Genomic DNA, 16,035 nt, shown 5'->3' with positions numbered 1-16,035 from the left:
ATGCACGTAGCCTGTATTCTGCGAATAAATTATTTGATTTGATTACATTATAGTCACTTATCTTATGGATCCTAGAGAAAGGTTAGTTATTGAAACTAAAGCTACGCTAAAAACTATAATTAATAATTTTTATAAAATGTTATCACTTTTTCTTCGTAGCTTGTAAAATTTTAGCCGTTAAGTAATTACTTAACCAACTGGTTTTATATTTAGAGATAAATATTAATTAACGAAAGGTTATTATATTTTTATATTAATAAAAGTATAATATAATACACACTTAAAACGCATTGTGAAATAAATGGACAGGCAATGAAGAAATCCAATGTGCAATTGCTCGCCGGCGCAAATTTTATTGGCATAATAGTAATTCGTTGAAGAGAAAGCGTGTGTGTGAGCGCATGTATCTGTGTGTGAGCATGTGCGCGTGTCCACGGCCTGTGATTATGCAAATTTGCGTCCAACATAAATATTGAACGGGACATTAATATTCCAAACGACAGAATATGCGTTGTTCGTTTTAGTGAATAAAACGTCGCTCAAAATGAAAGGCTCCACTTTATTTCAGTTCATCAGTGTTGCATCTTTCACAAATATGTCTGGATTGGTTTTTACGGAAACTTTACGCACGTGTGAACTTAATTGTGCAATTAAAAGTTCGATCGCTCGATGGAATGGTAATGACTTGTGGATTGTCTGAGGTTATTATTTGTACGTCTGGCGCACGTCCTCTTCTTTTGCTTTTAGGAATTTGGCAACTGGGAAATAAATTTCGTTTACGTAATGATTCATTTTCTAGCTCGAATGTTTAAATATTTAAAATATTTAAAATTAGCACATGTATATTCAAAATCAACAGTAAAGCTAAAGAACGTAATAAAGTTACATTTTATCATATGTAGTTCACAAATAACGTGAAAAATATATTTATCGAATTCTGTACAGTTACAAATAGAATTAATATTAACCTTTATAACTTTTTATCATATTTTACTAAAAATATACACATTAAAATAAAAACATTTTCTTCAGCTATCAATGATTTAGATTATAAACGAATTGGCATGCCTAACATTACTTAATGCTTTAAATAAAATCAGTTTTGGTCCTACCTCTTTCATGAACATGAACATTATAGTAACATTAAAGTTTCTCATAAATTGATGATAACAGACTCAATGTTTATTATTTCTGTAAAGCACCGCAATGTTATTGACGTGACTCTTAGAATCATGGCAACCTTAAATCCGAGGTTATAATGTAATTAGAGGTACTCTCAGGATTAAAATATTACATTTTTATGAATCAATATGTTTTCGTAAATATAACAATATGACTGATTAACTACCAATACATTCTGCCGCTAATATTTCATATTTTTCGAAAATATTTTTAACACACGGTACATAATATATAGACAGTATTTCTTATCCTATAAGCAATATATTGTTATAAGATAACAATATATTAGAAGTTATAAACCAAAAGCGAACAGCAATGATTTGTATTTTTTGTCAGATAATCAAAGTGTTATAAGAACAGTTTTTAAAAGCAAACAATAACTTTGTTATTGAAAATGAAATTGGCAATACACAAAACACAAAATTTAAAAGTCCGGAGCGAAATATATACTGTGTTTACAGATTGGCGCTCGGCGTCTGCGGTCGGACGGTAGATTGAAACTAATTTTCTCGACGTCACGAGGAAAGCCGACTGGGCACAGAACTATTGTGCTGATACTCTGTCAGATTTTCAAATGGACAAAATATACAAGTGGAAAGGATATCGCTTTGTGGCGACTAGTACGTTGAGTCGGATCATTCGTAAGTGTAGTTCTGTTTTATGTGGTTTGTTTAGTTTAATCGGTTTAGAGTTCTATTGACTCTACATAATGAATGTGAAAGTGGAGAAATAATTATTTTTTTAGTATCCTACCGAAATAACTTCAATGATGCACAATTTCTTTATAAACTGGATATATATAGAGATATAATTAATTGCTTCTTCCCGCGGTCCTTGCAATAAAATCTCTCCTAACCGTCCTCTCTTTCAAAAACGGTTCTAGGCGCAAATTCACTAATATCCAGACTACCCAGGCATAAACAGCGTTAGCGATGTAGTGGACTTTGACAGCATTGGTAAATAACGTTAAAAGATTTTGGAATGACTTACACGTGAATAATTTGCTTTCAAATTTTGTTATTATTTACTTTTTGTTTGTTTTTTATTTGTATTGTGTGGATGTAAAACAAGCTTCTAAAAGATTGATGTTCTTAAACAGTTGTAGATGAGACTTTAAAATAATCAAAAAATAAATCATTAATGTAAAAGTAATAGTAACTGAAAAGCACAATTTACTTTAGTAAATACCATTGTAGTAATGATTCTTTGTTTCTTTACATAAAACTTGTTCATTATTTCTTCTCTTTGGTCCAGTCCCGCATCGGTAACTTACCAAGAGATTGTTCTAAAGTAATTATCGGATTAATATACTTGGAACGTTTTGCGATTGTGCGGACGTGAACTGTTTTGCGCTCAGAAACAATCAGAATTAAGCAGAAGAACAATCAAGCTCACGTCTAAGTTTCTTTTAACGGCACTTAGCCGAGAGCGTTCGCATAACTTCACTCGGAACTAATGCTTTCGATTGGTCCATTTCGTTAATTATTCGCCACTTTACGTAAGAAGATTTACGGCAGGATTTTCTTTTTCTCGTTTTTTTACCACGACACTTGCTGGGAACAACGGACGTAATCTATCGTAATGGCACTTGTATTGTATTTAGGAACATTAATTTACATCTCATCTTCAGCATTGAAAAGCCTTTGTAATTAACTCTATTTACTTTCAGAAGATGTACTTACAAAGAGTTGAAAATTGATCACAAAACTTAATTATTACAGACAGTAATTATATTAGAATTTACTTTCTGATTATATCACACAGTTAAATCTCGTTTTATAAAAGAACCCCGCTTCACAACGAAGTCTCACCAGTTAAGGAAGTGCGATAAAAAGTGCGCGCTCATGTGGTAAAATTGGAGAATAAGTCGAGCGTTTTACTGGATCTTAAAATCTAAAGTTCTGTGATTTACCTAGTGATTTTTCCCTTAATAGCGTCACAAAGAGCTCCGAGCTTAAAACAACAAGGCGAAAGCTGAGTCCGTAGCGGTCCTTCGGAATTTCGCCGTCGGCATTTCCCAGCCTTTTTCGTGTAACGACATCATGTTTAGAGAAAGGAAAACTCGCCGACAGTGAGAAACTTTGATTATAGCTTTCACGAGTAGCCGTTCTACGATCGAGGTGATAGAGAGGGGTACATTTCTTTTTTATGTCTTTCTTTGATACTAATAAAACAAATTTACTTTTTTTTGTGTTCAGAAGAGTTTGAGTTTGTAGCATGTGGTATATTGCGGTACTTGCATGGTTACTACGAAAGTTTGACCTGAGTGGTTTATGTGTTTTCGGGATGTTCAATTATTGCGGTAAAATTGTGAGTTCGGTTGTACTGAGTTTTTGCCTTTTATGTGGCCACCTTGTTGACTGTCAAAAAGGTTTTACTACTTACTCAGAGTTTACGTTCATTTCGCATGAGATATTACGCAGGAGATATTCCGTGTTGGGAACTTTATATCTTTCTTATTGTATGCTATGGTACTACGAGTAGCACGAAAGCGTAATTGCTTTACCGACTTTGTTGGAAGAGAGACGAAAGCAAAATTTCGTTATATAATGAAATAATAACACTGAAATAATTGAATCACATTATTTATTACTAATAAATTATAAGGTTCTGGAGCACAGATTGGCAAACGCAGCTCAAGACGTCCATTCACGAGATGGGAATCTATAGGGGAGGCCGAAGTACTGAATGTCTTACGGATGGAATGATGATGATGTTGAATAAAATATTGTCTATGAAGAAACATAATAAGCGATAGAAAAGTACACATTGAGTTAAAAATAAATTCTATTAAAGAACAAAGAATTCTTTTGAGCAAAGAAACAAAGGAATACCGCTTTGTCAAATAAGAAATAGTGTCCGCAATAAATAATAGGAAAGCACTCAAGGACAGAATCGGGAGCGCCGCAAATATTATCGAATTAGCGGGACGCGAAAAGCGGCACAATAATCGTCGTTCCGATCTCACGAGACGGAGTGTAACCGGGAAATAAAACAAATATTGCTTTTACGCCGGGATTGTAAATCAAAATTAACGGCCTTAATATAGCGAGTGGAGCGCGGCTTAAAGCTTCCCGCTATGAAATATGCTCGCCGCCCGCCTCTCACTGTTAAAAATGGGATTAACCCTTGATGGAAATAGTGCTACTCGCATGCGATTCCGCGCGGGAGGTAAGTCTTGGACTACGGCGTCCATGTTACGTTTGATTTATTGCCTGTTGCCGATGTTTATGACCCTATAATGGCCTCATTATAATTAATATGACTTTAACGAACATGACTGAAACATTGTAGATATATTTCTATTTATTTTTATTGATATATTCATATTTTCACACAATTATTCATAATCAGATTGAGGTTCCCTGTAATGGAATTCTTTAATTTAAAACTAAGATGGTTTTTAACGCGCCTGGATCTGAGAAGAGCCCACAACAGGCGTTTTTTGTGGTTATTTTTCATTCCTAAGCTAATCCAACTTAAAACTGCTTACACTATCAAAGTATTATACAAGTTTTTGTTTAATGAACCTTTTTACATGATACACATATATATATATATATATATGTATGTCTATAAATATGTATATATATACATATACTACACTACCATTGTAATACCGTATATAATTGCCTATAAAGAAGTTACTAATTTTATAAGGAAACATTTGAGAGTTTTCTTTTTTTTCAAAAACACTTATATGCAAATTTCACGTGACATCTTAGGGGGTTAAGTTTAGATCATGAATAAATAACACATACACACTGAAATAAAATCTTTAATTAACGTTTTAGGTTACGATATAAAAACGATTATAAACTTACCTCTGATTTTCCTTTGGACACACATTGAGCTACGTTGCTGGGTTCCAAGTTAATGGAATCTCTCTGTGGAAAAGATTAGATCGATTAAAGTTTTTGAATTGTGTTTCTTAAAATAAAAAAGCGTAGTAGGTTTATTTGTGGTCATTATTATATTAGGACTGAATTTTTTGGCCTTGTTCATAATTTTCCCTATTATTTCATTCAGTGTTCATTCAATCTAACCATGTTTTTTGGCCATCTTGGTTGATCCTTAGAAAGTAAAATTATCAAACGTTTTTTGTGGAAGTATTATTATTTCACAATCACAGTCTATATCACGGTTATTGAAAACTAATTTTCAATGAATTATTTTGCGGTATACATTACTTTTAAGTATCCTTTGTTGAGTACTTTACAACATTCATAACCACAGAAAGGACTACGCAATTATTTATTTAATAATTAAGCATTTATTTGATAGATGTAATATACGCATAAATCTATCACTTTCAATGGCGCACTTCTTCCGTTTTATGGAAAATTTGGTGATCCGTTTTCTTAATAATAATTATATGAGACAGATTTTATAAATTCATTGTAGTCAATTTTGATTGATCGTTTCAAAATTTATCAGAATTCCGAGTATAGTGATAATACTTGAAAAAAATGTAGGTTGAACGAAACCAGAACATAATTATGGTATGCAGAAACAAATGAATACCTAATTTCGTTAATAGTTACAAAATTGTATTGTAAATGTTACCTAAACCGCTGTACCGTGCCATAGGAAATCGCGGGACAGTGGGGGGAGGGGAAGAGAGCATGAGCTCCGCCGCTGCGAGCGTTGACAGCGGACTAATAGATTAGAGCGACCGATACTCTACATGTCAGGCCCGGTGCAGCAGTTACGGTAGCATCATTGATTTGAAATAAATTTGAAATTGGAATTCCAAACTCAAATGTCACACATTTTAGTTTTAAATTTCCCATATGAGAATCAGCAGTTTTAATTAAGATGATATGATATGAGTAAATAAAAAAAAATGTATTGCATACTTACGTCGCAATGTGATGCACTTATATTGTTCATATTAAGACGAAACAGTCGGTCCCTGAAATGAAACAATACGTTAAATTATCTAACGTAAAACGATAATATTAAGTATGATAATGAGCTATGAAAAGCTATACCAATTTACTTAGAACTTTAGTTTATGATGTAATTGTGGGCGTGTAACAATGTCGCGTGGAAATTGTAATGAAATGATCGTTTTATTGCCTCAAATGTAGTAGTAGCCTTATTGTCGAATACAACTCCGCTGACTCACTAGACATAAACTTGAATTTAATCCTTTTAATATTAACACACCTTTCAGAACGTTAAGACGGCCCTGTTAATGTAAAATGTAATTTTACGACTCAAATTCTTTTTTGTCCGATTAGTAGCCGGACGGAGTTAATACGTTGACCTTTCAACCGCGCTTTTCCGATATGTTTACATGCGCAAATTTTTCATAAAAGTGTACCAACAAGGATTTATGTACTTATTTTTAATTTTTATTTTTTTGTTGGTCGGTTATTTGAAATGTTGTCACAATCTCTTTTCAGCCAGGTTTTCTGCAAACATGGTCCGAGAAACATACCAGATCACAGATTAAATAGGAATCATTGCCCGCCTTGTATCACTCTAAAGATATGTCAAGTCTATTAAGAATTTAAAAGGAAGAAAACTACATTAAGCAATGATGATAAATTTATGGTAATAACTCCGTCCGGTGAATATTATACAGAGTTAAAGATGTTTATGATACAGTTAATTATTTTGTATAATTATCTCGAAAAAATGTTAACCATTTCATTAATTGGATTGAAATGACGTTATTTATATTGAATATACAAAAGTAATTGATTGTACTTACATAGCCCCGACATAAAGAGCGTCTCGTTTCGAATCCATAAAGAATGTTCTGTAGTAGAGAGGACCGCAAGAAAATTCTCGAACATGATCTGTAACGAAAGAAAATTAAATTTAGTACAGCTTTTGTTAAGAAATAGTACAATATTGCTTAGAATATATATTACAATAATTTATCTAACATAATTTTCTTCAATCCTTTATACAGAATAAACTCTTTTCGTATCTATAAATAAATGTACACAAATCTAAATTATTTTGCAAAAATCTAGCGATAATTAATTAAAGTATTTTAAGTATATCATTTCTTATTGTTACATAGAGTTAATGTCAAATATATGGTATTTAAAATGATTTACATTGACTTTAAAGACATTCTATAAAAGTAAGCATTTACATGCACTTTTGAACGAAGATAATTTGAATTTATAAACTGAATTTTAATCTGTCCTTTAATTACTCGATTCAAAATAATTTGTCCTACAAACATAAATATTTAGTAAACAAACATGTAATATTCAATTCGCCAATCTGTTTATGGCCTTAGAACATGGTAGTAAGTTGAAATGGTATGATAGTCTACGGTAAAGCTAAGACAAAGCTTTATGGCAAACGCGTAGCAATTGTTTCGATCGAGATGACCGTTACAAGTTAGCAAAATAGCATAACTCTGTTTCGAATACACGATGGTGTGTTGCAAGATAGAGATTGGTAACTTTGAAGTTACCGATTTCTTCTTCCACAGTGATAATGTCGGAGAGTAAGAGTTTGGGAAAACGTTTACAAGGTTCAATGTTGAAAGATAAGGATAAAACGTGTATAGATCATTAGTAAGTTTAACATAAATAATTATTAATATTACTGGTGCGGATACTAAAACCTAAAACGGAAAATATAAGACGTTTATCTCGTGAACATGTATCTGTAATTTATTTTATCAGCTCATACATTATTAATGTAAACGGGTAACTATTTTGACGGTGATACTACTTACTGTGTACATAAAACTCGCAGCACAATTTTAACGGGATTTCGAATAATCGTGGTCCATTGGACACAGAGTCATTTTCATCATTATAATTTTGAGAGCACCGTTCCTATTTTTGTCTTTGTAGAGCGCAGCATGAAGATTTGTGTCAAGTGACGGGTGGATTTAGTATAATAAGGTCCCAACGTTGGTACTGTTGGGACTATGACCATACTGATGTTTGCCGTCGACTATTGAAGTTCAGAACTAAAACTGCCAGAACGCGGAGGAGTGAGATACTTGGTTTTTATTTTAAGATTACGAAGAATGGACTCGTTATTGTGAAATATCTACGAAGCTTGATGTAAATCTTGAGTTTAAAATAGAATTCAATATAATTTATTTTTCTTTTTTAAAAAGATTACTCATTTTAAAGGAAGTGGAGATACCTAATAATATTTAGACGTTCTCACTTACTCTAAAACAAAATTATTAGATTATAATATCCCAACTAGTCAATCAGATTTAACATAAGTCGATCGTGAAATATTTTCACTAATAAATTGTACGTATTGACATGGGATAAAGAAGATTTTTCGTAAACATGACAAAGATCAAAGGCTTGTTGAATAGGGGTCGCATACTCCAAGATACGGTTGAGCCTTGCGAACAATGATTTGAGAATAGATATCAAAGAGTTTTCTATGACTGTACTGAGCTTAATATCAGGGTTCTGTGAATGAATATAAGATGCTGGTGTTTGTCTTTAAAACGCTTTGTTATTTTCATTTATAGTATCATTTCAATTTCTTCGGCTTTATTAAAAATCTGTTACATATTTGTTAATATAGTAAACACAAATATGTGTTACAAAAAGTAATCATTAGAGAGTTAAAAAAATCATGATAATTATTTGAATGTTTCCGTTGTTATCATACGGGTTTACAAACGTATTTTGTAACAAAGACCAAAACGTTTTTGTTTGAATTTTCGGCATTTAATTAGGGTTCTCGTATACTGTTGCGTGTCTCATTTAGTGTTTTGGGTGTCCACGGCTAGAGTAGGGAAACTTTCGAGATTGAGTCACGCACGAAACCGATGGGTAGTTTTCTACCAACTAACTTCACGAACCGATGTTACAGAAACAACTAGCTAATGTACAAATAGTGATTTCTTTGTAAATACTCGATGTAGATATGGTAAGTCTGTTTTTTTTTGAAGAATATTTATTTGTTTTATGGAAACATAAACCGATAAAATGAAGTAAAATAAACAATTATACACTTATTACATTTTCTGGTCTATAAATAGGGAATGTGACACAAGAGCTTTGTGTTGACATAGATGTTTAATAAAAGTTTAATTTAGTGTATAGAGTATATACGCAAAATAAAATTGCTATGATTTTGTATTTCACCTAATTATCTAACAACTAGAAAACCATTACATTGCCAGTGTCTTTTTTAAATGTTTAATATATTCATTTACATTTAAAAGTCTTTTATATTTATGATAAATACTATTTAAAACAGCGTCCGACTTTTTTTTTCAAATTAACTTCTCTATTCTATGTTGCTACACTTTAGTGAATACGGACTTTTACGATCTTTGTGTTTATTCCAAGAAGTTTTATAACGCAAACGTCTTGCATGACATAGCGCGGCTTGGAGTTGGCGCGAAAGACTTTTCAATGTGTTCTCTATTTGCATGGCGTCTCACGTCTATATAGAATGCATTTTTCACGAAGTCAGACGTCACTGTATGTTACTCTATGCAGAGCTTGTTCGAAAATATAGGAACTGAAGGAGATTTCTTCTACTTTAAAACTTTTGAATTTTCGTTATTTTTGGGCCTTATAGACAATAACTTCACTTTAAGAGATTTTATTTACAGTTTTGCTGTTATCTTTAGTATAAACAGCTTTGGATATTTTTTATAGTCTTATCTTAAACACACGCTAAGCTGCGATAAAAATTATTATACGACTAATTAAAGTTTCATTACATATATTTAAATTAATGTTCGTAGATTTATTACAGAAATTCTGAAAAGTACCATAATTTTTTTTATGGTTATTTTTATCATACGCAGTGCGCCATTGAAGTCTCAATGTATGCCATTAAATTATCATCAAGCGATTCATCATCGTCATTTTAGCCGTAAGATGTCCACTGTTGGGCGTAGGCTTCAACCAAAAATATTCAATAGGTTGGAAGCGGCCTGAATCTAGCGTCTTCGGACTAAAGTTGTATCACGGTTAAATAATGAGAAGGACTAATAACTTTTTTTTAACTAACGTTAAAATATGTTTGATCGGTAAAATAAATTTTTATTACTTCTGAAGCATTTTATATTTGAAAATATGTTTTATTTATTTAGTATTCATTTTAAATAAGAATGCTCGTTTGAAGTCTTGGTAAAAATAGAAATATCAATTGATCTGTATTCGTTAGCAAACAGAGACGCATTTATTTTAAAATGCCTCTTGAACGAACGTGCTTCTGAAGTTAATTTCGAAATTGCTTTAGACCAATGAAATGTTATTGAACTCTAAATACACGATCACACTTTAAAAATTTTTGAACATTGATTTTGAATTACAATACATTTTATTTTTACAGTTTTTCGTTAAAAATATACGAATAGGGTTCTTAATTGTTTCTCAAGTGTAAATCGACAAACGTTCGATTCATGCTTAATATGTAATACTATATTGACGAGAAAATTTTTCAAATAAAATTACAACCAATTAAGATATACGTTGAGCTATGTGAAATCCGTGCAATATTTTAATTTCAGGGGGCGCCATCAACGAATATTATCCTCTGCGATAGCTACTCAGTGCCTAGATTAGACAGCAACAGAGAAATAATTATAATAATGTACATTATAATTGTATTGTCATTGTCGACGTATTTGATATTATCCAACCTAGCATGTTTAATAATAGCTTATCATCGTCATCATTTCAGCCGTAGCACTTCCACAGCTGGAGATAGGCCTCCTTTACATACAACAACCTATAATATCATAATTACATGTAATTAATTACCATTTATATTCAACTTATTTTAGAAATAAATATCCTTTAATAACGTTACAAATATGATATGCCTAATATTTTTTTATAGATTAGTAATATAATAGTATAATAATAGGAAGATTTTTTAACGTATTCGCCTCTTTGTCCATTGGTTTAGTTTATTTTGGACTGCTAGAATAGAATATAATATTAGAAAATGTATGCGTGTTCTCTGGCAAATATTGAAATAAATAAGGAAAATTAGACCGATAGCCATATGTGGGAACTAAAAATCTAAATATATTTAAATACTACAGGAATGTGTTAAACGCAAATAGTTATTTTTTAAATTCAAATTCATAATAATTATCTATTATCATTTACATGCGCACATTACGTCATTTTCTGATACATTTTTTTTAATAAACACAACGATATCTAAAGTCAAAATTAAAATTCGAAATGTTAACTTATTAGCCGAAACGATAATAAATATATTACCTGTACAAGATGTGCGTAGAAGATTAAATTAATTACGTCTAGTAAGGTTTAATCTAGAATGAGGCACTAGTTCAAGTAAATGGCAGATTTGCTTCATATTTTCACAGAAGAGAAAATGCTGCCTAGGATTTCGTTTGAGGTTGCAGGTAAAGCTATAATTAGTGAGGGTCGAGGTATATCAAGATTCTAGTGAGCCTAACTCGGCACGCGATCCGTTTTCATAGTTACACGACAACGCAGCAAGGGATCTGATAATACCTATTGTTTTAATTTGTTTATTTTTTACTCTGTAATCAGCGTAATTATTACCGTGTACTTAGATTATTTCGTTACGATATCTTTAGCGTGCTACGTATGTATTATTATTGCAAGACTTTATTACGTTTCATTTCTTCCATCAAAACATATATCGTTCAGGTCGTTTATAGCTATGTTATGTAGTTACAAAAAATTAAGCCCCGAAATTTTCACTTTTTTATTTTTGCGTCAAATACGTAATGAAATATTGGCCTTTTCGGTTTGTGAATTTATGTATGGCAAACTGGACTTGATTGGGGTAATTGTTTTATCGCATGAGCACGGTCGCATTGGTCAGGTGGGGAAGGTTGACGGGGAAAGAGGTGACGGCGCGGGAGGTACGTGGCGGCGCGCCTCACAGCTGGAGCTATGAGGAAGAAAGTTATAATAAGCTTGCTTTTTAAAGATATTATCGCACGAAATTATTTTGGTCAAGGATATTTTGAACAAACAACTTATGTTGTATGAATGTTATTTTGATTAGTCAGGTAATTCATGTAGCTCCGGTAATATTCGAAAATACTTTTTACTATTTTTTCCTTTTGTTAATCGTAACAAATCAATAGCAAGTATTTTAAGAATTAAGTACAAAAACAATATAATTCTTTATTTTTATAAAAACCTATAGGAACAATCGTTCGATTCTGAACTACTATTTAATCTATTATAGAAGCCAGACGAATGTTTGATCGCATAATTACCGTTAAAAGGATAAAAAACGATTACTAATCGTCATAATGAAATTTTCAACCAAAATTATAAACGGTGACAGTGTCAAAAAGGTATACGTACAATGATGATTCTAGGAATTTGAATGTTTTATTGTCAGTTAAATACTTAGTATGATGAAAGAGACTGATAAAGAAAATGATCTCCCAGGCAGTAGGAAGTGAAAGAAGATTGAAATATTATAAGCAAAGCGTCGGCAGAAAAAGAAGATTTTCGATTCATACATCAAGTATGCAAGCCGTGACAATAAGTAATACGACGTTTGCTGGAAGCGTTTCTTATACAAATTGCTCAGCATCGTTACGTTTGATGGATTACAAGGCGATTACAAGCCGTCAGGAAATCCGCGCATTTTTCATTTGGCAATTGCTACGGTAAGCCCGATATCAAAATATCGTTCTACACGGCACCGATTAGATTAACGGCACACAATTGGCTTACATGGAAACTTTGCCCCATTAGCTTTCTGTAATACCTATTTCGTGGATTGGATTAATTTGGAACACGCCCCGCGGGTGTTCGCCTTTCGTGCCGCCATGTCTCCGCAATAACAAAGTCTAAATTAAATATTAGTTGGAATACTACAAATAAAAGAGGTTGATTTTGTACGTCACAAAGAAATCATTGTAAAGGATTTTCTCATTGAGATTACAAATATATATTGATAGCTTACAAAGTTATCAAATATTATTTGGACAGTTGTTTCCATCAATAAATTGACTTTTATTGTAAGAAAACTATAAATGATTTCGTCAATACAACTTTGATAAATCTATTGTGGATAGTAGGTTCAAATAAAAATGTTTTATAATGATATCCAGGAACATTTCGCGTAAAGGCTTTATATGATAATAATATGTGCTAGTGATAATCAAATATATGACGTTAGCGTTTATTATATACGATATTATGTATAGTAATTCATACTTACGTGTTCCAATTTGAAATTTGGACAGTAATTGTATGATAAAAGATTTAAAATAGAAATTAAGGATCAGTAGTAGAGGTTGAAATTAAGGTACTTTTGTAAACGCCTAGCTGGCTACAATGGTTTTTATATTTGATATGACTTAGGAAACTTAGTTTTTTTATTTTTTTTGCTAAAGGTATTAATCTTACACTCAATAGTAGAAAAAACGGTTTTCTTTTTGTGTTTAAACCGTAGACTTAATGAAAACACTCATCACTATCTGCAAACAGATGACTGTAGTTAAAACCAAAAAAATGTGTTAAAAGTATTACAATGAAAATATAATCACAAAATATTACTAAAGTATACGTACGCATATACGCCGTATACGTACTAAAGAAAAAACTTATTGTTTATTGTTTACATATTAAATCAATAAATGATTTGATTGCTCTGAAATAAGTTTACACAAGACAGCAACAGATTTATAATTTTTGACAATACGCAGTCTGCCAAATATGCTAGTTATATATCTGATAAATAATTGCTTTAATATAATTTTAATAACATGAGTGTACATATTTTATACGAATCCAAATTAAAACTAAAAGTAAAACTGTGCAGCAAAATTGCTACTCGCATAATTGCATTTCTCCCACTAAATGTCTAAATAAGTCGCTTACAGCGTCCGGAAGAAGCCGGAGCTAGATTAGCTCGGTTATGATATGAGATTTCAGTCACGGCCCCCACTGAATACTCCTCTACTCAAGTAACGGCGACTCGATTGAGTTAAGCGACTTAATCGTAACACGTGTACGGATAATGTAAGGAGCATCCTTTAATGTTTTGAGATGTATAAAGCTTTACCTGTGTTTTGGTTTTCGGTTACATTTGTTATATACTCGTACTACATATAGTAAGGCTTCTTTGTGATATAACACGTTATGTAGGTACTGTAACATTAGAACGTAACTTACAAATAACTTTAGTAATGCTCAGTAATACTTATTGATATTTTCTATTGTTTGTTTTGCAGAGTGATCGGCAAGTTCACAGACGTTAAAAAATTCAACATGGCAAAGCTCGGGATATCTCCAAGAGTTCCATAGACTCTTCGTCTAGTTACTGAAATAGCCTAGCAGGTTAGCAAGTTCAAGTGACAGTGAGCAGGCGACAAAGCGCGCTGAACAAATGGCAGCTGGCGCCTTAAGAATTTCGTTGTGTAGAACACGGAGTAAATTTTTTTTTAAATATAAATTTCTGCTAATAAACTACAAGTTTTCATATTAATTTATAAAATAAACCTTACATTAAATACAATATGTCGCTTTTAAAATGATCACAAAGTAAGTTTTAGTATTTATAGCTCAGGTCATAAATGAATTATGGGTGTATTAAGAAGTTAGAAATTCCTTCTTCTTCAAGCACAAGTTAAGGTCGATGGAACTTAGGAGCGATTAAAAGAGTGTCGTAAAACAAGATTAAGCAATCTCGTACGAGCCGTAATAAAGTATTAACGCATTTTGACTCGCAATGTCTCCATCTCTCTTATGTTTCGTCTGAAACATATCTGGCATGAGATTATAACTTAAGACAACATTAAAGTTACAACCTTATGTTGTTCTCGAAACATAGATGCGCGGATTTTGAGTGCAAGTCGAGTACTTTGTTAATTTTCTCTATAATCTTTCTGGTATAGACAAAATGATTATTTAAAAAAAATCATTTCTTAATTTATGGATAATATATATACTCTACATAGTATTTTTAAGAATAAACTTTAGTTTGACAAATCTTCTTTTGCAAAATATGTTAGTTTAAATTAAATTATTTTTTAAAAAAGTAAAAAAAAAACAAAAAGGTTTTATAACTATATTCTTTACACGTGTTAGCTTTCAGCACGAAAAATAATAGCGATGATTAAATGTGATACCTTATCCAAGCACCAAGAATGTGAGTCAATTAATTAAACCTCTAGGCAAGTGGTAAGAGTTACATTTATTTAACACGACGCCCGTGCCGCTAACGGAGCCTTCGCAAGACTGACAGATTACCTGAATTCCGCCCTTTAATGCTTATTAAGTTTAGTTTATAAATTCAGTACACGTTTCCGTGATATGCATGTCATAACACGTCTACGTACGAACTTTGTGTTACAGCGCAGTTGTCTAACGACTTACGCTCTACGCTTGCGATATATTATAAGTTGTAAATATCATGCATTTTAGACAACGAATATTGCAGGAATAAATAAGCTTCACCAATGTAGAATGCTCCTGCATGAATTCAAGATTATTTAAATTAATTGGCACCGTTTAAAAAGGCATTTAGGATAATTTTAAATAAGTGATTTAGGAAGGGCAAATCCATGTCCACAGCTGGACATGGGCTTCTCGTATAGATTTCTGTAAAATACAGACCTATATACAACGTTCGTTCGTAGTATAAATCAAATAAAATATAGACTTGCCTGTACTGTTATTGTTTTGAAAAATCATGATAATTTAGTTTGTTTATATGTCTGTCCACCTTGTGGGTAAACTTTTTACGTTGCCCTTGTCGATCCATGGTTTTCACTCCAGAACCTTAAAGTCCCAGTGGCTGTCTTTTCTTCGCACTATGTGACTTTTCCACTGTCACTTTACATGCGTTCGTCTACGGATCTCCTCCTTCCTCTCGTAGAGAAAACCTGAGCATAGCTCTTTCTAT

The 16,035-nt window shown here is 32.1% G+C and overlaps 1 protein-coding gene across 1 annotated transcript in view; it reads right to left on the bottom strand.

Annotated features, from left to right (window-relative positions):
• Sema2a (Semaphorin 2a) overlaps positions 1 to 16,035 on the bottom strand; it is a 115,034-nt gene that overhangs the window by 40,854 nt on the left and 58,145 nt on the right. The window contains exons 2-4 of the mRNA XM_068771409.1: positions 6,905 to 6,992; positions 6,046 to 6,097; positions 5,007 to 5,069 (exon numbers count right to left, since the gene is read on the bottom strand). Of these exons, the coding sequence (XP_068627510.1) occupies positions 5,007 to 5,069; positions 6,046 to 6,097; positions 6,905 to 6,992 (203 nt within the window). The remainder of the gene's footprint in view (positions 1 to 5,006; positions 5,070 to 6,045; positions 6,098 to 6,904; positions 6,993 to 16,035) is intronic.

Source organism: Battus philenor, unplaced genomic scaffold (assembly GCF_028537555.1).
Source record: "Battus philenor isolate CCGP_79_NKW_IND1 unplaced genomic scaffold, ilBatPhil1.0.hap1 SCAF_11, whole genome shotgun sequence".
Classification (NCBI taxonomy): domain Eukaryota; kingdom Metazoa; phylum Arthropoda; class Insecta; order Lepidoptera; family Papilionidae; genus Battus; species Battus philenor.
This window is presented reverse-complemented; position numbering and strand designations above follow the sequence as displayed.